Source organism: Belonocnema kinseyi, chromosome 8 (assembly GCF_010883055.1).
Source record: "Belonocnema kinseyi isolate 2016_QV_RU_SX_M_011 chromosome 8, B_treatae_v1, whole genome shotgun sequence".
Taxonomy (NCBI): Eukaryota; Metazoa; Arthropoda; class Insecta; order Hymenoptera; family Cynipidae; genus Belonocnema; species Belonocnema kinseyi.
The window spans coordinates 86,031,470-86,055,226 of NC_046664.1; the positions used below are offsets into that span (position 1 = coordinate 86,031,470).

Sequence of the window (23,757 nt, forward strand, 5' to 3'; positions counted from 1 at the left end):
CACGAAATAAAGCGAATAAACACATTCCTTCTTGCTCTGAGTTATGAACTTCTGAGTAATTCAGTTTAAGAGTAGCAAAAACGTATTTTACAAGAATAAAACAGATAAAAAAATTAATCAACATACAGTATTTTCTTTTTTAATCAGATAAGTAGAACCTTTAATTTCTTTTAAATAATAACGAATTCAAACATTCGATGCTTAAGAATTTATTTGGGTTTATATGCATATAAAAATGTTTAATGCTACAGATTGCGGCTTTTTTCAAATTTTAATCGTTTACAATTATTCACAGTATTGCTTTCAAATAACAACACACTAATGTGCTTCCTGTTTTGTAAATTTTTCAATGGCACATTTCAAGTTGAAGAATGATAGGTAGAATATGGCAGTGCAGAAATATGGCAGAAATATGGCAGTGCAGAAATAAATAATAAAAAAATTCCAAAATTGACTTTGGATCAAATTCAGTCAAATTGGTCTGAATAAAGCAAAATTTGTCTAAATTTAAGACCTTCTTATATGAATTTCAAATAAATCTGAATAAATATAGTAAGGTGAAAAAAACTGAATATATTCTGTTGTACTGAGTAGTACTTTATTTTCTGTTTAAAATAAAATTATTTTAAAAAAGAGCCTTCACTGAAAAATTCTAAATTTGTGACAGTAAAATTTAATATTAAAGTTTAGAAAAAATATTCAAAGTCCCAACCAAATTGGAATCATTGGTGAAAACAATTTTTTTAGAGTAAAAAAATGTTTAATTGTTTCTTGGCAAATGGTTAACTGATTATACATTGCGCCCCTCTACTTTTTAGAGCACTTCGGAGGCAGACGAGGGAACCTTGCTTTTCTCAATGGATAAATTCTCAGCTGGACACTCTGAGTGGTATCAGTCTGTGTGCGACAGCATAGCACTGCTTATGCGCGAATCGACCCAGAATATTGAAATGGCGCATCAATATTGAAGCGCAATACCCTTTTTAAAAAATTTTAGAGTTTAGTTAAAATTTATCTCGTGAATAAAACCGGTTAAGAAAAAATTGTTCAATAGTGATTTTTCATCGGGTAAGTACTGAGCACATTTTATAATTTTGTTACACAACCGATACTTTCACATCCGGCTAGTGCGGGACTAGACCCTGAACATAAACAAGCGAATCCATGAAAGAAATGTGTAATGAATCTTGCATATTGTTCATTAAATTACAATAAAAATAAAATTGCAAAATTGATGAGTTTTTAATTTTTTTAATTACGATTTCCGATCTTCATTTCCACACCATCTCCCGGCTTATTGTTTGTTTACAATTTTTAAAAGGCGACCCCGAAATATTTGACGCCTCATTTAAAAAAAATGTTCCAATATTATTTTCCTTATTATTAAATTATGTGTATGTTTTGCAATTTATATATGAAAATTTAGTTTTGTTTTCAGAAAATTATAATTTTGTGAATAGGTTTTGGTTCATTTTAATATGGAATGACCAATTAACATATTTTCCCCCATAATAATAAAAAAAAGGATTCCCAAAATGAACAAAAATATTGCGCAACCGACACTTCTACTTTTTGTAATGTGTATTTACGGAGTCTTATCCGTACAAAATATGTTTCTGACCGAACACAGAAGAGTAGAATATTTCTCTGCTCTGACGTTCTTATCTATTTTTTATGTTTGACATTTAAGAATAATTTACTTTAAAATACGAGTCGGCGTTCAATGTTTGCTAGTACAGCAAAGAATATATTTGCTTACTGCGAACGGTGAGAAGCATGGCGTCATTTAAAATGGTACCGAAATGGTGATGGCCTTGACATTAAACCTTTTTAACCTGGTGTAACTGTTAACTCAGTATTGAAGTATCGACAGGAGGTTTTTTGTGCCTATACAAAAAGGAATATCACTCTCCAATCATTTTAAAAATTTTTAATTGGAAACCTTATGTTACATGCGCGAATGGATTATTGAAGTTCAATTTTCCAAGATTATAATTATAATCTCTATCAAAACAGTGAATTCAATTTACTTTTTAAATTTGAATTGCTACCTGTTAACTTTAAATACTTAAAATTTAGGTTCGAAAAAATGCATAGCTACAGCAAAAAAAACGTATCTCTTTAAACATTTTTAATTAAAATCTTTTTCGAAACAGCGTATTCAATTTTGTTCTTTTTTGTACTGCTACCAATTTTAAATGCTTTAAACTTTGGTTTAGTTCCAATTTAGAGCCGAACAATTTTAAAATTCATGTTTTTTTTATTATTTCAAAACTTTCTGATTATTGTGAACTAACATTTTTCAGATTGAACAATTTTAAAACAAAAGGGCTATATTTTTACAATCAAACACTTTCAATTTTGCATGTCATCGAAATGACACCTAAAATTCAACATTGCAATTAAAATTTGAAGAAATTCAGTATTACATAATTTTAATTTCGTGGTTATTGAAATAAACGTAAATCTGGAAATAAACCATTCATAATAATTGTAGAATTAAAAATGTGAACTTTCAAACCTGAACAATTGAAAATTAAAAACTCTAAGAACGTAACAGTTTCACGTCTTTTAGTTTTGAAAATTAAATAATTTCGAATTTGGAACATTTAGTAGTTAACTTTTTGGTATTGAGAATTAAAATGTAAAAGAACTAATTTGAAAATTGAATATTGTATAATTTAGAAACGTTAAGACTGGACATAAATTTTTATTATTATTTAATCAGACAATGCTACTTTCCGAATAAACTTATTTCAAACTTCAGATTATTTTTCTTAAAATTAAATAAATAAAATTTAGATTGCAAAATTAAAAAAATGTCAAAAATATTATTCGTAATAACCAAAATGCTTTCTTTGGATTTTTTTTCTAATTTCGATGATGAAAAATGACAAGGCTCCCAATACTGAACTCCGCAAGAAACGATTAAAAGTGTTTCCAAAAAATTCCATTTAACGTTTTCACAATTCAATTTAAGTACATGCAATTAATTAATACAAACAATTATTCGAATTTCTAATATCATTTTAGAATTAAGACAGATGTTATTGGAGTCAATTTGTTTAGAAAATATCTATGGCTCAAGACTCTAAAAGTGTATCTAGGTATTTAGATTCCCAAAATGATTTTTTTTTCAAAAAAAAATAATAAGCCAAATAAAAATTTACGTTATTCTTACAATTGTTTCATTAAGAAGTAGATAATTATAAAAAATCTAATCGCTGCACATCGTCATCCATGGAGATTCAAAGAAGTATTTATCCAGTTATCAGCTCAAATTGCAAAATCGTCTATAATTTACAAACAGGACTGCGAAAGGCTAGAGATTGAAAGTTGCAGTAAGAAACATAAAGCTTGATTTAATTAACAAAACCTCTATATCAATATTCAATTCGCAGAAATACTATTCACCATAGTTGGGATTTTTTACTCTGAAATCAAAAGGCAATCTCATTCTGATAATGTAGAGTCTAAACTGGCTACAAAAAATTGAATTATTATATTTTCTTTATCTCGATCTCTTTCGATTAATTTGTTCTAATATTATAATAAGAATAATCATTTTAAAAAAAACCTGTTAGGTGTGTTTGGTGATTCAGATTTGTTACAAGTCACGGCAGTGAGATGGTATGCTTTTAGCTTTACATTTTTTGCAAAAAATTGCAGTTATAAAAATAACACAGCGACGATTCTAAACTTAAGGTTATATAGATTTCAAGTATTGCTCACTCAATATTTATTGCACTTCGTTTACGTATAAAAGCTAGATACTTATCTTAAATTATTATTTTTGGATTACATTAAAATTTAGTTTTTGAAAAATTTAATTAAATTAGTAATTGTAGGGGGAAAAAATCCTTGATGTGAAATATATTAAGTATCTAAGATTTCAATATAGGATGTGGGAAAAATTCGGTTGTCCAAATGAAAGTATGCTATTGTGTAAAACTATATTCGGATGTAAAATTCGTTAAAGGTGTGAGTGTAACGGTATACTCTGTACAGATTTGCCTTCACATTTTATGTTGTTTAGTATTTGTGAGCCAGGTGAGAGCAATGACATCCATGTTCACAACATGTTTAGCTAGGTACTTCGTCTGTATTTCAAACGATTTCAAAATCAATATTTTCATAAGTGTCCTACGTTTATGATTATTTAAAGAGACAATGAACTTTATTTCAATGTGTAAAAACTGAGCAATTTTGATGTTTGCAATATCTTATCTATTTTTTTTTTTTACTGAATGGAACTGAAGTCTTTTTTTAAACTCCAATATCTTATATGTCTATCTTTTTTTTACTCATTTCAATTTAAGTAAATTTTTAAACTGAACTTTTTTTAATCGTGCCAAACCAAGCATTCAAAAATTAAGAGTCTAAAAATGAAAATGTTTATTTTGAAACTTTCAAAACTAAAAGCTGTGAAATTAATTTTAAATTATTAAATTTTCTAAAGTGAACTTTTTCAACTCAAAACTTTCAAAAATTAAACCAAAATCTAATTTGAAACGTAACAATCAATGTTTGCATTTCTTGTAATATCAAGTGATATTTAAAATGATGGGATGCATTTGAATTTTTTAGGAGAGCGGAAAAACATTCTAACAAGATAACACAGAAGTCCACTTCCGAAATGACGTGTTGCACATTTTGCCCAAAAAGGTTTGATTACAAAATGATACCAGTTTTTAAGAAACAAAAGTGTCAGTTGACAATTTGAAAGTGATCCTGGAGCAGGCTTGACTGCGGATTGCGATAAAACATGAAATCGTCACTTTAAATTTAAAATAAAAACTCGCTCCCGAGATATTGAATTTTTTAATGCGGGTAAAAAAGGTCTGATGTTAGAAAATTAGCCAAGTCAGAGTAAATCGTCCAAGAATTTTGAGGTAAAAATTTCACAGGTTTTGAAATTCGACTTTCCGTACTAATTAAAAAATTGAATTTCGAATTTTTTACATAATTAAAAACTTGCTCCCGAGATATGGGAACGCTGCATAAGAATATAGTCTATTCAAATTTGCTTGAAAACAGGTAATTTTCAGACAAAATTTATAAAGTGTTGATATATATCGTACGCTGTTCCGTATGGCATCAGAATCGATTATCAAAAGACTTTCCCTCTGGCCAGTGGGTGGAACTACCCTTAAATCTGACGAAAAACCCCCGAAAATTGTTTTTTAGCCATTATTTCGAAATGGGTGCATCTAACGACAAAAATCGTTCAGTACAAAAAAATAGCACATGAAATTCTGAACAAGAAGGGTTATATGCATTTTTTTTATCGGGTCACTGTTCTCGAGTAATCCACCCTTTGAGTAGGGGGTGAGCTCGATTTGATCCGTAAAAGCTGGATTAAAATGTTCCGTAATGTGCCGAAATTTTTAAGGTACAGATTGTCTTTATGAAGAAATCATAGATAAACTTCCAGATACAGTTGATGATTATGACAATGAATAACAGTTTCTCAACTACATTTTAACAATAATTTGCAAGTTAGAAGTGGATTAGGCCTCCTGGGGAAACCACATAAAAAAACGCTACACAAACTCTACCTCATAGGTGGTGTGAAAAGGAGTCACTGATCCATTTTCGGAAAAATGTTGATATTGTCTTCAATTGTTTAACTAACGATAAATTAATTAGAAATATTTATCGTTAATTGTCTGCTATAAAATTTAACTCATATATTTTCAACGAAAAATCACCCCTTTTCGAGGTATGTGCAAGAGAATACTACCATTACTACTACTACTACTACTACTACTACTACTACTACTACTATGATTACTACTACTACTGCTACTACAAATTTATATATCACTGAATAATTTCTTATAAATTAATTGTATAGTTAAAAAGTATTTAAAATCGTATTTATTAATTACTCAATACATGATACACACACACACACACACACAGTTTTTAATCAATTTTTCATGAAATGAGTCACGATATATTTTCGGAATAATTTTTATATAATGTTCAGTTGTTTAAATAACAAAAAACTAATAAGCAATATTTATAGAGAACTTCCTGTTCTACAATTTTAGTCGTACATTATCACCGAAAAATCACCCCATTTTGAGATAGGTTCAAGAGAAGGAATGTGCGGACTTTGACCTCAAACTCATCCCTACTCATAGGGTGAATTACTCGGGAACTGTGACCCGCACAACACAAATACATATGACCCTTCTTGCTCAGAATTGTATGTAATATTTTTTGTACTGAACTATTTTTGTCGTTGGATGCACCCTTTTGGAAATAATCGCCAAAAACCAATTTTCGAGGATTGTTCGTTAGATTTAAGGGTAATTCCACCCGCTGGCCAGATGGAAACTCTTTCGATATTTAATTCTGATCCCATACGGAACAGCGTACGATAGATATCAAAACTTTATAAATTATTCTGACCAGGAAACTGTTTTAATCTCATTTCTAGTTGATAAACATATCTTATCACTTTAATATTGTCACTTTTAAAACACATGAAGTGTTGCAACTTTGAATAAGCTCGGTTTGAAATTCTTAAAAATGTCCAATATTTCAATTTGAATTTTAAAACTTGTAAGCAGTTAAAATTTAAAGAGACTTTCAGTTTCAAAATTTGCAAATTGTAAGATTTTTGGAGCCACAAAAATGATTAAGTTTATTTAAAACTTGTTTACAATGTTCAATTAAAAAAAATTATTTTAAAAGACATTAAATAACAAATTATTTAATTCGTAAATGTAAAAAATTATTTAATTAAAAAATTTGTTTAAATTATTAATTTCAAATTTTTATTTAAAAAACCTTCCAAATCGAATAAATTAAATTACAACTTACATAGTTAAGATAATTTCAAATTTGAACGTTTAGAATTAGAAATTTCTAATTTTATATATTAAATATTGTAAATACAAATTCGTTAAACATTGTGCAACTTTAAACTGAATATTTAAAAAATTAAACGTGTTTATAGGACAGCTAAAGTCACATAACTGACTTTCAGTCAGTCATAGCCACTATAGCCACTTCTTTTAAGGAAATGGCCATTTGGCCACTTTAATCGCTTTAATCCATTTCATTTAATATTTTCTCTAAAAAAAAAAATTTAATCAATCTATGTATGAAATCGGTAGTAATATGTGGTGCGAAAATCTTATACAATATCAGACTTCATAGTCCTTCCCCTATTTCCATTTTTCCCTCACAGTCAAGAAACATCCCCTTTTTTTTGTTTTTTGTGCTTAAATTCTAACTAAATTAATGGAACCCAATAAAAAATCCAACTATTTTTGTTTAAGAATTTTTTTCTCTGGTTGCAACTTTAATTATTTTATTGAAAATTCACCTATTTTGTTGAAAAGTCATATTTTTTGGTCGAAAATTTAAATGTTTTGTTAAAAATTTGTCTTTTTGGATAGAAAATTAATATTTTCAGGCAGAAGTTATATTTTTTGGTTAAAAATTAACTTGTTTGTTGAAATTGCGACTGCCTTCCAAAAAAAATTAATTTTTTGACTTAATAATTCAACTGTTTGCTTGAAAATGCAACTTTTTTGGTTGCATTTTAATCTTTTTTGTTCGAAACTTTGATCCTTTGATAGAAAATTCAACTATTTGGTTAAAAATTCTACTTTTTTGTTGAAATTACGTTTCTTTTGCTTGAGAGTGCAACTATTTTTTTGTTATTTGGTGGAAAGCTCACCCTTCTTGGCTGAAAATTTAAGTATTTAGTTGAAAATTCAGCTGTATTTGTTGAAAATAACCTTTTAGTTGAAAATTCATATCTTTTCTAGCAAAAATGCAACCAGTTGGTTGATAATAATTAATAATCTATTTTGGTTGAGGCTTCAACTATTTTTTTGAATATTCTTCTTTTTGAGGTGAAATATTAACTTGCATTTTTCGTCAAGAATTCATTTTTTTATTTGAATATTCATCATTTTAGTTGAAAATTCATCCTTGTTTGAAAATGTAAGGGTTTTGTTGAAAATAAATGTTTTTAACATTTGAAAATTCATTTTTTTGCTGACAAATTAATATATTTTGTTGAAAATGCAATATTTTTACTAAAAAAGTTTTCTATTGACACTGCAGGCCTCTTTTTTTGTGATCACTTTGTCCATTTTTTAAAAGTACATTAGGCTTTGTCAGTCCTGTATATTTAAAATCTAAAGCCTTGATAGTTGAACAAACATAATTTCAAAATATTCCGAATTAATCGACTGCCAATTGGAATGTTCAAAGTTTCATGATTAAAAATTAAAAACGTAAGGCACAATTTGAGAATTATAATTTTAAATGGTTTTAATTTAAAAACTCAGAAATAAAGAGTTTTATAAATTGTCTCATCACAGTATTTAAATCATGTTTTAAAATTAATATTCAAATTAAATTATTTAAATTTTGATATGTGAGAAAGAATTTAAGCCAGTAGAGAAAAAACCGATAAAAGCTTTAATGATTAAAGAATTTCATTATAAAGAACAGTTTAATTTCACAATTTAGATATAAAAATTGTCCAATTTTTAACCTCGGTTTAAATTAAATTTGGAATAGTACAAATATTTTACAAAATAAAATGCAAGTTGTGTTAAATGAATTTTTTCGAATTTTCATCTTTCAATATATTAATGTAAACCAAATTTTAATTTAAATTTTAACTTAGTACTTAAGCCTAGTAATGATTTTTGTCTCTCCCTCAGCATCGATATTTCTTAAAATTATATATAAATAATATATAAAAATAAAATTCAAACAAAACGGAATTCGCATTGAACTTTCATGACTCCAGATATCGTTTAAATAGAAATTCAGATTGTTATTTTCTAGTACCAGAAACTGTAGTAAAAATTGCGGTTCAACGATGATTGAACTCTGAACCAATAGATAACAGAAAAGTTTGAAGCATTATATATTGGTAAGAATCGAAATATTAAAGAAATCTAATTTACGTAATAAAATATTCTATTCTCGGTGCCTCATAATAAAGAATAATGACAAACTTTAAAATACAGAAACTAAAATTTAGAAACTGTAACTTTGATTTACCACAACTTAAATTTCTCAATTTCAAATACCTTAAAAGATTGAATGTCATAATAAAGTTCAAAACTTGTTGAAATTGAAGAGTTTTTCAGGATGACTGACTGAAATGTAAGATAAAATTCCCGGTCTTCCCCGATTCGCAACAATTAAAAAAATTATACGTACAATTTATAGAAACTAGAACTAGACTTCGAAGACTTACAAATGAGGTTATCCTCAAACTTAACATTTTCTTTTCTTTGAAAATATCACCATTGAAATTAAACAATTGCTATTTTGAATCTTAAAAACTTCAAAAATTTCAGTACTTAAAAATATACAAATTTAAAAATGTCTAATGTTTCTAATTGATTATTTTCTGACATGAAGCTTACAAAATTAAAAAAAAGAAAAAAAGAATCGGAACGATTTAAATTATTACAATTTCATTTAATATCAAGTGAAATATAAAATCATTGAATAGATTCTTAGATTTTTAGAATAGACGAAAAAGAATTATTGGTAAGTCACATAAATTATTCAATTTAGGAATAGAGTTAAAGGTCATACTTGGAAATAAAAGGGGTTTAAAATCTTACAAAGTTGGGTCTGTATTTTTCTCATTGTTAGATTTTTTCTTTCGTCCAGACTTGATTGAAACTCTTTTTCAGTGTCATTTTTAAACACGAAGAATATCAACTCTAAACATTTTTTTTTAATAATAACTTTTTATAAAGAACTGTCTGACAGCAAGTTAATAGTGGTATTAAACAAAGTTGATTTAACCATTATTTTAATTTGTAATAATAATTTGTCTAAATAAATACCTAAATAGGTCATTTAAATGCAAAAAAATTTATCTTTTGACTAATTCTAAATTTAGCCAGGTTTCAATAGAATAAAAGTTTTTTGTCATAAGAATACCTATTTATTGTTATTTTTCGACATTATTTAAATCCGAATTAAACTGCACTTAGAAGCCAATTGCAACTTGAGCGAAAAGGAAGTTAGGTAGTCATTTAGAAAATTGGTTACTTCAAAACCAATTAAAAAAATTGAAATCGTGTTAATGATTTCTAAACAAAAATTCCACTTGGTTTAAAAATACTTTTAAATTTTTTACTATATTTCAGAAAGTCTATCTCAAAACTGAAAATAATTTGTGTCACTTCTTTAAAAAGCTATTACCTTTTTGATATCAAATTCGAATTTTCAAAATTTGAATTGCTTCAAACTTTATATTCTCTTAAAATCCCTATTTTGATCAAAAGTGCGAAATAAGGAAAAAAGTCAAAAGTCTAGTTATAGTAAACCAAAATATCAGGCAAGATAATTTGATATAAGCATCTGATTAAAATCTTATTCAGAACTGCTTGAAAGATTTTTTATCATTGGCGATTACATTTTAAGATATTTCGTATTTGCACACAAATAATGTTAATAGTTTGTGTGGAATTTGCCGAATGAAGATAATATAAAGTGGATCAAGTCTGTTTGCAAACATATATGGAATTTTTAAAGAAATTCTTTTTAATGGTCCAAAACTAGGATTCTTTTAAAGCCAAAAAAGCATCTAAAATGGAATGCTTTCTATAAAATACGATTATTCTCAAACCAAATTAAAATAACAAGATTTCATTCTCATCAAACTATGGATTTTCATTTTTCATGCTATGAGATCAAGATTTCTGACAATTAGAATTTTGTCAACCGCTATTGCGTTCCTATATTTTATTCTTGCCTCATAATAAATTTAAATTACTTGATTTATTAGTCATTTTTACAAGACACCCCTCATTCAAATAAATGTAAAGATTTTAACATTTCTAAAATTTGCCGATAAAAAACTATTTAAAACCTTGTTTGTTTCAGTTTGCCGAGTTTCTATCCTTAGAATATTCCATGCCGACTTGCTACAATGCAATTGCCATTAAGGATTTTTTTTGCTTTCGTCTTTGTAGTGGATGTGATTGGTAATGACTGTCAAAATTCAGAATACAATGAGGAATGCCGCTGTGTCTCTGATGGGCCAAAAACAAAAATGTATTGTCCAGATTTCAAATCTGTTAACTGGAACAGTTTTCAAATTATTTATCTGACTGGCCAATTTGTCGAAATAACCTGCAAAAATAATCCAAGCTGGTCAGATTTTCACTTCGAAATCCGACGTCAAACGAAAGGAGTGAAAGAATTTGCCCTTCGAAACTGCACTCTTGATGAAAATACAAACTTGGCTGAAATTGCACGACTAGTTGGAGCGGAAAATACTAAAAGATTGCAATTTACGAACAATCTTAAACATAAAAGCCTAATGCTAAGGAGGAACCATTTGCAAGGATTTTCTAATGTCGAGAAATTAGAGATTACTGAAAACCAACTTCTTGGGGACCTCACCGAAGATTTGCTGGAACCCTTACCAAAAGTCAAAACTCTTTTTCTACGAAATAATAACATAAAGGTGATCCCTAAAAACTTTTTTACTTACGTCCCCGAACTTCAAACCCTTGAATTAGGTAACAATAAAATCCAGTCACTTGATCCTGAATTATTCAAGAGCCTTAAAAACTTGACCTTCCTAAATTTGTGGAATAATGAAATAAGCGAACTCAACAACATCACATTTGATGGTCTGTTTTTGTTGAAAAGTCTTGATTTACATGGCAACAATTTTAAGACATTACCTGCAAACATTTTTGAGAAACTCGAGAAATTACAAGTGGTGAATTTGTCAGGCAGTCAATTGGAATCCTTACCTGGGACTTTGTTTCAAAAGAATCAAGAGCTGAATAAAGTGAAACTTCGCGATGAACGAAAACTTACGAGCTTACCAAATGGACTTTTTAGTAACTTGAAAAATCTCAAGATTGTCCAATTTGATGGCTCGAAATTGGAAAATCTTCCTGAGGATCTCTTTCACGGTTCATTAGAGGTCAATGAGATTTCTGTGACTGGAAATTCTCTAAAGACTCTACCAAAGAAAATTTTTGAGGGTTTGGAGAAACTTCAAACACTTTTTCTTAACTACAATCAGATTGAAGATCTGCCTGATAATATTTTCAATACGAATAAGAATCTACTGAAACTCAGCCTGACCAGCAATCAAATACAAAATATTTCTGGGTAAATTTCTAAAGTCTTTCAATGCAAATGTTTTAAATTCTCTATTGCCTTGTGAAATCCTTTTAAATATTTGATATATTTCCAAAATGTTTGCGAAGTCCTTTGAAATCGTTTGAAAACTTTGGAATATTTTTAAATCTAGAAATCTCGTGCATACGCTAAAGTCGAGTGGTCAATACGTCGTGTGCTTCTTTAAATCCTTTTTTTTTATTTTAATGAAAACATGGAGATAAATGTTTAAAAATTTATCAATTCCAAAAGAAAACATATATCCTTTAGCGGTTTAGAGATGATCTATTTTTTTCTTTGAATATAATAGAATGTTTGATTTTGAGAAAATAAACAGTGTAAGTTGAATATCACAAAAAATGTATACTTTAACAATCTGTATCACATTGTAAATATGAAAATAATATAACATTATAAGAGATACCAAAGGACTAAAAGATTCAAATGAATCTTTGGATCCCAATAAAATAAATATTTTATAAGCAAAGAATTTAAAAAAAGTCAAATTCAAGGTTCTCATGAAAATGTTTTCAACGTCGCTAAACACCCCGATGTAAATCATCATTTTTTATTTTGTTGAATCAAATACCATTTTTTCAGAAAATATTAAAAAAATTTTTCAATACTATATTTTTATTAATTCTCCCAAAAATGACATTTCAAATAATCTAACAAATGTCATTTTTACTTTTTTCAGCTCGTTATTCAAAGGTCTACTATCTTTGAAAAAGTTGGATTTGCAGAATAACTCAGTATCATTTATTGACAAAAATGCATTTACGTTGTTGCCAAACGTGGAGGTAATAAATCTCTCACACAACAATATATCGGATATATTGGTCCTAGATGATATGTATATGGTACTATCCGTTTTTTATGGCTGCGAGAAACTACAGACACTGGATTTGTCTTACAATAAAATCAATAGGATATTCAGTGATTGGACTACGCAGCCTCCCCTATATTTCAAACTCCTTAATCTTTCTCATAACGACATAGACATAATAAATGTAAGTTATCGTTGTTTTTAATTAAAAAATTGTTTACCTAATGTGAAAATCTAGAACAGGAAGACCAATCAAGGCTCGGAAAAATATTTTCTGGGTCAATTCGCGGGTTCTTTTTCTAGTTGAAAAAGAAATGTTCCTGTTATTTAAATTTTCAAATTCAAATCTTCAAAACAAAACAATTTATAATTTGAGGTAGGATATTCCAAAAATAATCTTAATTTACAAAAGTAATACGGAGCAATTATAAATGTAAAGAGTTTAAAATTATGAGGTGCATTTAAAATTGATCAGTTGCAAACTCAAAGTTTAATATTGGATAAAGTTAAAGTTTACAAAATTAGACAATCTCTAAATGAAACACATTTAAAGGGTTACTCTTTAAGTTGTATGGTCCTCAACTTTAGACGATGATTCAAACTCTAATTTTAAATTACAATAAGCGAAAGCCCAATATATTTGTAGCTGTGGGGCCATTCACGTATATCACGTATTTTTTAAATGACCCCTGTTGCAAAAATTGTCTTATTTTGCGTTAAATTTTATTCTTAGCTGCGCTGAAACATGGATCATTTCAATAAATTTATATCATTACAATTCATAAAATGCATAGAAATTGAAACATTATTCTTATTGCTTTTTTAAATAATAATTCTCATTAGGATGAGAATGTAAAAATGGCACTTATGCCTTATGAAAGATTTTACCTTTAATTTGAAACTACACGCTACCAAAGTAGAAGCCATGAAAATTAAAAAATTTTATTTTAGTTTTTTATTTCAAATACTTTTTTTTTTATCTAGAAGGATTCAAATAACATTTGTTCAATTTTAAATAATATACATTTGAAATGATCTTACTTATCAAAAGTCGACCTGAAATTGTTGAATTTCGCACCTTATAAATTATAATAATTTTTATTTTTACTATTTTCAGAATATTGATATGGATTTTAAACAGACTCAGGATTTTGAAATATACCTCTCTGACAACAAAATACGTAGGATTGATATGAGTGATCGTTTTGAAGAAATTTTCCTACAAGAAACTCGAAGGAGAATAAAAATGCATTTGTGGAACAATCCTCTGCAGTGTGACTGTTTCCTTTATGATTTTATACGATATTTGGAAGGATCAAGAGCAGAATTGAAGAGGAATTTGCAGATAGACATAGGACCTATGGAATGCTCGAGTCCAAATGAACTCAAAGGAACTCTTATTGCCGATTTGAAATCTAAGGATTATAGATGCATTGAATCAGATAGTAAATATTATGAGGGAACCTGTCCCGAAGTATGCAGCAGGTGGATAAAGCCTTCAGACCATAAGCTTATTTTCGACTGTGCATATAGAAATCTCACTGAAGCTCCAAAAAGAATGTGCAGGTTGGCAAATAATGAATATACTACTGAAGTCAATCTCACCGGCAACTTCATCAGAAATATTCCAAATATGAACCAGATTGGATATGACAAAGTGAGGCACCTTATACTGTCTACAAACAATATTTCAACCATACCGGAGAATGGGTTTTCATCGGAACTTTTGGTAAGTTTTTTTTCAGGATCAATATTAATATCTAGCTTTCAAACTGGTGTGAAATTGAGTGTCTTAATGTCAGTCCTCAGAGCTACTAGAAGCTATAAAAAAAGTCGCTTAAGTAGCTTGAAATTCCCAAAAAGATCGCAAAAAAGTAGCATAAAACATTTAAAGAAAAACAAAACATCATAAAATTAAACAATGATATTGATATTATTTAGTAATATTTCATTTTAAATTTCTAGTTTGGGTCAGCTGCGTGACACCACATTTTGAGTAATTTTGTATTTATCATTTTTAAACGAACTCGTCTCAAATTAGGAAATAAAACATACAGACATAATATTTTAACGCAGACTTCACAACCCCAAACTGCTCTTAGAAGAGGGAAATTAATGTATAGGTAATATAGTGAATTCAATATCATTAATATTCTACAAAGGAATTACATTTTTAATGAAAGAGTTTAGTTTTTCAACTAAAAACTAGAATTTTTTTAGAAAACAGTTGACTTTTAAACAAGGAAAGATGAATTTTCAACAAAGAAAGATGATTTTTCAAACAAACATCTGAATTCTTAACAAACGTTCAAATTAATTATACTTAGCCTCGTTCTTCGATGATTACGTACGTAGTAGTACATCTTCGCTTCGCGATGCGCCACAACTTTCAGAGTTATAACAGAGAGAAAAAACCTCTAGTTTTCTCTCTTTTGTGTTTCGTGTTCCTAGCCTCATAAACGATTCGTTGTGCGCGGTAGCCACACGGCACAGAGTGAAAGTATAGTTTTTTCGCATTATTTTAAACATTCATTGAGTTTCGTGAAAAGAAAATGGGAAAATCAGAACAGCAGATTGCTGAGCTACAGAAGCAAATTCAGGAGTTGCAGCAATTTGTGAGGAAAAGGCCTAAAAAGAAACATGGGTATCGACGCTCTCGATATCCACGGCGGCCATGTTCGTGTGGAAAGAGAGACTGCTCTAAGAACAGAAGTCGATCTAGGAGCGTTTCCAGGAGACGTTGCAGAACGAGATCCCGCTCACATCGTCGAGGAAGAGTGGCTTGGACCTCAACATCGGGCTCTTCAAGCAGAAACAGTAGCCATACATCGAGATCATCGAGATCCCCCGCTGGATCTCTTCGTCCCCGCAGCAGATCCTCGACCAGTAGAAGATCTTCAAGCAGATCTCATACACCACGGGGATCGAAATCAGGTAAATTTAAAATAAATTTGAGCGTTTGGAAATATTTGCATAACAAGTAGGGTGCGACTACGATTAGCCGCGATGTGTACCGGGTTATCGACAGCCGCTAGGAGATTATCTTCTTTATCGACCGATAGTTTGCTACCCACACCAGTTGACAGGTTTTTTCTTTTACCGACTGTAGAACAGTCAAACTATTCATATTACATAATTCCGTATTCTATAGTTCAAATATCATTTCGGACCTATATGGTCAGGGTTGTACAGCCGATGTATCAATTCCGACTTTTACAGTCGATGTACTAATTCCGACTTTTACAGTCGATGAATAAATTCCGACTCTTACAGTCGATGTATTAATTCCGACTTTTACAGTCGATGTATCAATTCCGATTTTTACAGTCGATGTATCAATTCCGACTTTTACAGTCGATGAATCAATTCCGACTTTTACAGTCGATGTATTAATTCCGGCTTTTACAGTCGATGTATTAATTCCGACTTTTACAGTCGATGTATCAATTCCGACTTTCCCAGTCGGTGTATCAACTCCGATTTTTACAGTAGACGCAATCGATTTATTATTCCCGACTTTATAGACGATGCCCAAATGCCGACTTATATAGTCGATGTTTTTACGCCCGATCGATGTAATTTTTCCCGACTTTCAGTAGTCGGAATATTTATTTTTCACAACCATATTACACAGAACTGTTCTTATCAGGGGAGAAAAATCCAGACACGAACCCTGAAGATGGCCCTCCAAAGGAGCTGTTGACCAAATAGGCTTTGGAAATAATTGGAGTGAACCCGGCTGATGTAACACTGAAAGAAACAGTCTTTCCTGCAAACATTGTGGACAGATGTGGTCCCTTGTTAGCTGCGGGACTCCAAACAGAAGAAAGGGAGAACCTATCACTGAAGTACGCGCTAAACGGTCCGCTCTCTTTGGAAACTCCGTTATTGAAACCAGAAGTGGAGAGCTACCTCCAAGAAAACGAGAAAAAGCGGGACAAGGGTTTCGCTGAAACGCAAAATAAAATCGGCTTGGCGATGGTTGCTGTCGGCCAAGCTCAAGTTACTGGGTACGCTTTGGGACGCAGGAAAACTCTTGGTAGATCTTCATCAAAAACAGTCCCAGACACGTAAAGCGTTCATCAATCCGACTATATCATCAAACGTGAGGCACATCCTGGATAAGGCCAAAACAGACCTTCTGCTCTATGGTGAGAACCTTAGCGATATGCTTAAAGAGGGCAAGATCATCCAGAAGACTTGAAAAGTCAGAAGAACTCGAAAAAATCAACGAGGAGTTCATTGAATGCGGACCACAGTTCCTCGAGGACCAGAGGTCGTCGACACCCTCACAACAGTCGCCGATACTAGAGGTAAGCATTGTAGCGGGAAGGCTGAGTTCTTTCGAAGAAAAATGGCGCAAAATCACGCATGACAAATTCGTACTTAATTGTGTTGCTGGTTATAAAATTATTACTAATACAATAGTGGAACAATTTCGGGAACCACTCGAGCCACAGCGCGAACAAATTGAGATTGATGAGTATAAACTGGCTATTCAACAACTCATCAAAAAAGTACCAATTGTTGAGTGCAGACAATGCACTGGCCAGTTTCTATCCACCTATTTTCTTTGGTCTAAGAAAGACGGCTCGAAGAGGTTAATCATAAATTTAAAGGCGTTCAACAAATATGTGGACCCACCACATTTTTCAAATTAGAAGATATCAGGACGGCCACAAAGCTGGTAACTCCGGGAGCATTCATGGCCGATCTGGATCTGCAGGACCCATTTCTTTTAGTTCCAGTCCACGAAGACAAGGTTTTTGCTTGAGTCCCTTCATTTTCACCAAGGTTATGAAACCGGTCATCCATACACTACGAACAGAAGGTTGGCTTTCCTGTATATACCTTGATGATATATTTTGTGTGGGAGACACTTACGGTGAATGCTTGTCTAACGTTCAGGAAACCGTGTCAATTCTTGAAAGTCTTGGTTTCCTTATAGGCTATAATAAAAGTCATCTCTCACCAAGATCGCGTTGCGAATATTAAGGTTTTATAATAGACTCAAAAACCTACTCGTTAAAACCTACCACGGTAAAGAAAAACAACCTAGTCGCTCTCATAAAAACTTTCAAAACTAAATCTCGGTGCCCTATTCGCGAATTCGCTCGCCTCATCGGATCATTAGTCGCGGTTTCGTCAGGGGTCGAATACGGCCCGGTACACATAAAAAGGTTAGAATATGCAAAAAATGCAGCATTAATACTTAATGACAACAATTTCGACAACCCTGATGGAGGATATTGAATAGTGGATAAACGTCTTACCATCAGCAAATAGGAAGATAAGGACAAATGTTTTTGAAAAAGAAATTTTCTCCGACGCGTCGTTGTCTGGCTGGGGCGTGTATTCCGAAGGTCACACGGCAAGAGGCCTGTGGAATAAGGAAGAATGTCAAAATTATATAAATCATTTAGAACTATTATCAGCTTTCTTTGCACTAAAAAGTTTTGCCTCCGACGTGAGAAACTGCGAAGTATTGTTGAGGATGGACAACTCAACAGCAATCTCTTATGTGAACAAGATGGGCGGTACACACGTTAGGAGACTCAACGAGGGTGCTCGAGAAATCTGGGAGTGGTGCGCTGAACGGGGCATTTTGCTATATGCTTCGTATATTCCATCAAAAGAAAATAAAGAGGCCGATAAAGAATCAAGGATAGTGAACATCGACACGAAATGGGAATTAAATAATCAAACATTTACAAAAATCATTAACAAGTTTGGAAAGCCAGAGATAGATCTATTTGCTTCGAGAAATAATAACAAGTGCGATTTCTACTGCGCTTGGCACAGGGATCCCAGAACTGACCTCCTTGATGCGTTCACAAAGAATTGGAACCACTGGTTTTTCTACGCCTTTCCTCAGCGAAAAACACAAACAGGGCGCAGCCTACGGCTCCCTGAATTCAATGAGATCGGCTATAGCATTAATTCAAGGACGAGAGCTCGAGGGCAACGCGAACCTTAAAAGATTTTTCAAAGGTATATACCGCCTAAATCCACCAAAACCAAAGTATACGAAAATTTGGAACACAGACACTGGTGTCATCAAACACAGACCCTGGGTGTCATTAAACTACCAAATATCGTAAAGACCAACGAGGGTTTCGAAATAAAAATTTCGGATCTCATTAAAACCTCAAAAGTAGGCATATGTCAACCGCTACTCACACTCTTTCTTTGGAGAATCTCCGGAGTGGTGAACGGCTCTCACACTAAGGAGATACATACAGGTAACAAGCCGTATCAGGAACAAGACCACCAACCTGCTAATCACAACAAAAAAGCCCCACACTGCAATGACTGCTCAAGCGATAAGCAGATGGCTTAAGCTGACTCTACAACCGATAGCCAAACCAGGTGAGAACGTAGCATCAAAAGTGTTGGGGAGCGCTATTAGGCAAAAAAGTGGTGGGCGAAATGAACCGCCGAAATAGGATTAATTTTTTCTGTTTTTTCTGACAATAAAAAAAAATTGTTTTAACTCTGAACATCTATGTACGCAATCATCGAAGAACGAGGCTAAGTATAATTGAACGATCAAACGAACTTACCTAAGTGAAGTTCGATCGCAATTATACGATCGCCTAGTTCGAGACGATTACCTCCCACCCTTACAATATTGAAGAAACCCAACCCTAAACAACAAATTTTTTAATTCCTTATCAACTCTAAACGTTATGAGGCTAGGAGCACGAAACACGAAAGAGAGGAAATTAGAGGTTTTTTCTCTCTGTTATAACTCTGAAAGTTGTGGCGCATCGTGAAGCGAAGAGGTACTACTACGTACGTAATCATCTCGAACGAGGCGATCGTATAATTGCGATCGAACTTCACTTAGGTAAGTTCGTTTGATCGTTCAATTTTAAACCAAAAAAGAAGAAACTTTAACCACAAACAGTTGCATTTTTAACCAAGTAGACGAATCCTCGGACCCAAAAAACGAATTTTTTAGAAGAGTTGAATTTTCAAATAAGAACTTTTCTAATAAAAAAGTTTCATTTTAAACCCAAAAAAGATCAATGTTAAATCCAAAAAATATGAATTTCCAGCATAAATAAAAAAGAATTTTCAACAAAGTAATTAAATTTGTAACAAAATAGTGGAATTTGTAATCCAATAGTTAGATTTTCATACAAAAATGATTTAAGTTCAACAAAAAACAGTTGGATTTTCAACAAAAGAGTTGAATTTTTTATGCCAAAAAGATAAGCTTTTTAGAAGACTGTTGAATCTTTAATCCGAAAGGATGAATTCTTAATCCGAAAAAGACGAATATGCAATACATAAGTTCAAGTTTTAACAAAGAGGTTCAACTTTCAACCTAGTCGTTGAATTTTCAATAAAAAATATCAATTCACAACGAAAAAATGAGTACATAGTTGATAATTCAACAAAGCAAACATTTTTAATTTGAAATAATAAACAGTTGAATTAAACCAAAAAATACCAATTGTCAAGAAAATAGTTGAATCCTTAACCAAAACAGATTAATTTTCATACGAACAGTTGCTGTTTTAAACAAAAAAGATAAGATTTCTGTCAAAAGAGACGAATTTTCACTCCGAAAACGCGAATTCCTTCGAAAAAGTTGAGTTTTCCTATCGACAATGTGAATTTTCTACCAAAAACTTTTTTTCAACCAAATAATTCCATTTTCTACAAAAACAATAAAATTTTCAACCCAGGAATTCAAGAGAAGAGTTGAATTTTTATGCCACAAAGACTAACTTTCTACAAAACATTTGGATTTTCAACCGTAAAATATTAATTTTGAACCAAAAAGTTAATTTTCTAACAAACTGTTCGATTTTTAAAAATCAAAAGATCAATTTTCAACAAAAAATGTAATAGTTAAATTTGCAATTGGAAAACTGATTTTGAACACACACAAAAACGAATTTGCAACCAAATAGTTGAATTTCCAACCATATAGATGGACCTTCAAATAATAAAATTAATTTTTGATAAAAAGTAGTTCAACTGTCAACGAAGCAGTTACATTTGAAATCAAGAAGATTAATTGTAAATCAATTTAAAACAAAATACATTTTCAAGCAGTGTTGAATTTTAAACTAAAAACAATCAATTTAAAAGAAATAATGGAAAAGTTAAATTCTGAATTGAAAAAAAAAAAAATTTTTCAATAAATTAGTTGAATCCTCAACCAATAAAATGAATATTTAACAAAGTAGTTCAACTTTTAACCATGTAGTTGAATTTAAGAAAAATGAATTCTCGATGAAAAATTTAATATGCGAATTTTCAAGTAAATACGATTAATTTTTAGCCAAGAATTAGGTATTTTCACTTCAGTCAACAGTGAACTTCACGTCGTAGATTGCTGAGGGGAAAACAAGGGATTAATTAATTGTTGCCCTATTTTGCTAATATCTTCGTAAAAGCTATCCTTTTCTATATGAGTGTATTCGAAAAATAGTTTTTATATTTTAATTACTATTTTATGAAATAATAAAATGACAATAATGATTATTAATTACAAAGATATTACAGAAATAAAGTTTTGTTCCATGCATTTGATCGATTGTTTTCCCCTCAGCTTTTAATTAGGTGAAGTTAGCTGATGGTTGAAGTGAAAATACCTAATAGAATAGTTAAATTTTCAGTTAAAAGAATTTATTTTCAATAACAAAAAACCCAATTTTCAACAAAATGATTAAATCTTCGACCAAATAGTAGAATTTTTAGCCAAAGGAGATGAATTCTAAACTAAAAATATTATAGTAGGCTTATGAATTAAAAATAATTAACTTTAAACGAAAAATAGATGGTTTGTCTGATGGGGTTTGATTAATTCGGTTCCCAGTTCAACGAACAGAATAAGAAAACGTGCAAATTTCTTGAAAATGAGGGAAAAAGAATTCTTTTGAAAGAGGGTAAAGAGGGGAATAGGGGAAGGAGTGTAATATCAGTGTTTAGATGTTTTACTTGATCTTGAATAGTTCGTAAGTACTTTACTGAGATTATTTTAGAAAAATTTATTGTTCAAAGGAAAAGTGGAAAATGACTAGGACCTAAAGTTGTCAACTTTTTGGCAATCGCCCTAATACTTTTATTTCTATACATTTATTCTCTTTTAAAACTAAGACTAAAAAAAATGTCGATACATTTTCCAAATTTTAACCACTTTTCCTAAGAAGCATTTTATTCTTTACAGTCATTAGAACTTGACAACAACACGATTACCGCCATATCATCAGCTGCACTCGATCATCTTAAGAACACCACCCTTCAGAACATAAAACTCGGTGGAAATCCTTGGAAATGCGACTGCGAGGCGCGCAATTTCCAGCAATACCTTCAAAGCGATGAGGCGAAGGACAAATTCCAAGTCCTCGACGCGGGCAAAATCACTTGTCAAGACTCAAAAAAGGCACTGAAAACGATGACAGTAAACGAGTTATGTCCATCCGAGACGGAAATGATTATTGGAATAAGCTTGACGACAGCTATCCTCGGATTGGCGATTGGTACCCTGGTAGCTTTATATTACCGTTACCAGAGGGAAATCAAAGTCTGGCTTTACGCCCACCGGATATGCCTTTGGTTCGTCACCGAAGAAGAGCTCGATAAGGATAAACCTTACGACGCGTTCATCAGTTACTCTCACAAAGACGAACACTTTATTGTAAACGAGTTGATACCAAAACTCGAGGAAGGTCCCAGGCCTTTCAAACTCTGCGTCCACTTTCGTGACTGGCTAGCTGGTGAATGGATTCCAAATCAGATTGCAAAATCCGTGAGAGATTCAAAAAGAACAATTGTCGTTGTTTCTCCCAACTTTGTGCAGAGTGAGTGGGGTCGACTTGAATTCCGGACAGCGCATAGCCAAGCTCTTAATGAGGGACGGGGACGGGTCGTTGTGATTTTGTACGGAGACATAGGGCCAACAGATAAACTCGAACCAGAGCTGCAAGCTTATTTGAGTATGAACACCTACGCTAAGTGGGGCGACCCCTGGTTTTGGGAAAAACTTTGCTACTTTCTACCTCACAAACCTAATTTGCCTGACGTAACCCCAGAATCCAGGATCTTCGCTAAGCAAGATCTTTCTGCACAACTCAACTTTAATAAGAGCGAGTTGAAAGAATGTCCTTTAAATGACATGTCGCTACTGACGGAAAATCCTCGGCCGATTGACGCCGAAAAGCAGATTTTGCAAAATGGAAACATTTTTATTGATATGAGTGACGACGAGACAAAGATCCTCAACAGCGCTTGTTAATTATTTTTTAAAGAGATATATAAAGATTACCGAGTGTACGGATCTTTATTCAAGATTCGCCAAGTAAGGTTTAACAAAATGCTTGGAATATTTCGAAAAAAAACTGTTTACACTGCATTAGTTGCAATAGTTAATAGAATAAGTGACTGCAATAAGACAAGCATTTTTTAGTAATAAGCATTAATTGAGGACCTCAAATGGACGGTGCAAATGATTTCTTGTAATTATTTTACGAACTTTTAAATTAGTTTAAATCTGAGTTTTAGAATTTTTAAGTCGAGATATGTTAAGGCTACATGCCAATGATGCAAATACTAATTTTTTATTTATTTGTAAGAATTTAGGCTTATTTAAATACTCAAGTACATTGTGGTGCTAGTGCACTGATGTTTAACGCCAAAAGAAGACTGAATATTTGTATATAAACTATTATAAGCTAGAACTTGTTAAATCTAGTTTCGTGAGTAATAAATTGTTGTGATGTATAAACTGAAATTGAGCTTTCCTTGTGTAATGTAATTAAGTT

At 31.4% G+C, this 23,757-nt stretch overlaps 3 protein-coding genes across 5 annotated transcripts in view; 2 read left to right on the forward strand and 1 right to left on the reverse strand.

Annotated features, from left to right (window-relative positions):
* LOC117179138 (cation-independent mannose-6-phosphate receptor) overlaps positions 1–23,757 on the reverse strand; it is a 47,036-nt gene that overhangs the window by 9,954 nt on the left and 13,325 nt on the right. Inside the window, exon 12 of one of the 2 annotated variants that reach the window (XM_033370812.1) lies at positions 18,250–18,356. The exons of the other annotated variant lie outside the window; for it this stretch is intronic. Coding sequence (XP_033226703.1) covers positions 18,252–18,356 — 105 coding nt within the window. The 3' untranslated portion in view covers positions 18,250–18,251. The remainder of the gene's footprint in view (positions 1–18,249; positions 18,357–23,757) is intronic. 2 annotated transcript variants of the gene reach the window in all.
* Positions 913–23,726, forward strand: LOC117179136 (protein toll-like). Of its 2 annotated transcripts, XM_033370809.1 has the most exons (6): positions 913–1,068; positions 4,588–4,665; positions 10,894–12,141; positions 12,848–13,160; positions 14,094–14,705; positions 22,164–23,726. In XM_033370809.1, the coding sequence occupies exons 3-6, from the start codon at positions 10,940–10,942 to the stop codon at positions 23,229–23,231; spliced, it is 3,195 nt and encodes a 1,064-aa protein (XP_033226700.1). In that variant the 5' UTR covers positions 913–1,068; positions 4,588–4,665; positions 10,894–10,939; the 3' UTR covers positions 23,232–23,726. The 2 variants fall into 2 exon arrangements, with proteins under 2 accessions (XP_033226700.1, XP_033226699.1); XM_033370808.1 differs by lacking the exon at positions 4,588–4,665.
* On the forward strand, positions 15,429–16,965 carry LOC117179139. The gene is made up of 2 exons (XM_033370813.1): positions 15,429–15,910; positions 16,626–16,965. Exons 1-2 carry the CDS (start codon positions 15,617–15,619, stop codon positions 16,677–16,679), a joined length of 348 nt encoding a protein of 115 aa, XP_033226704.1. The 5' UTR covers positions 15,429–15,616; the 3' UTR covers positions 16,680–16,965.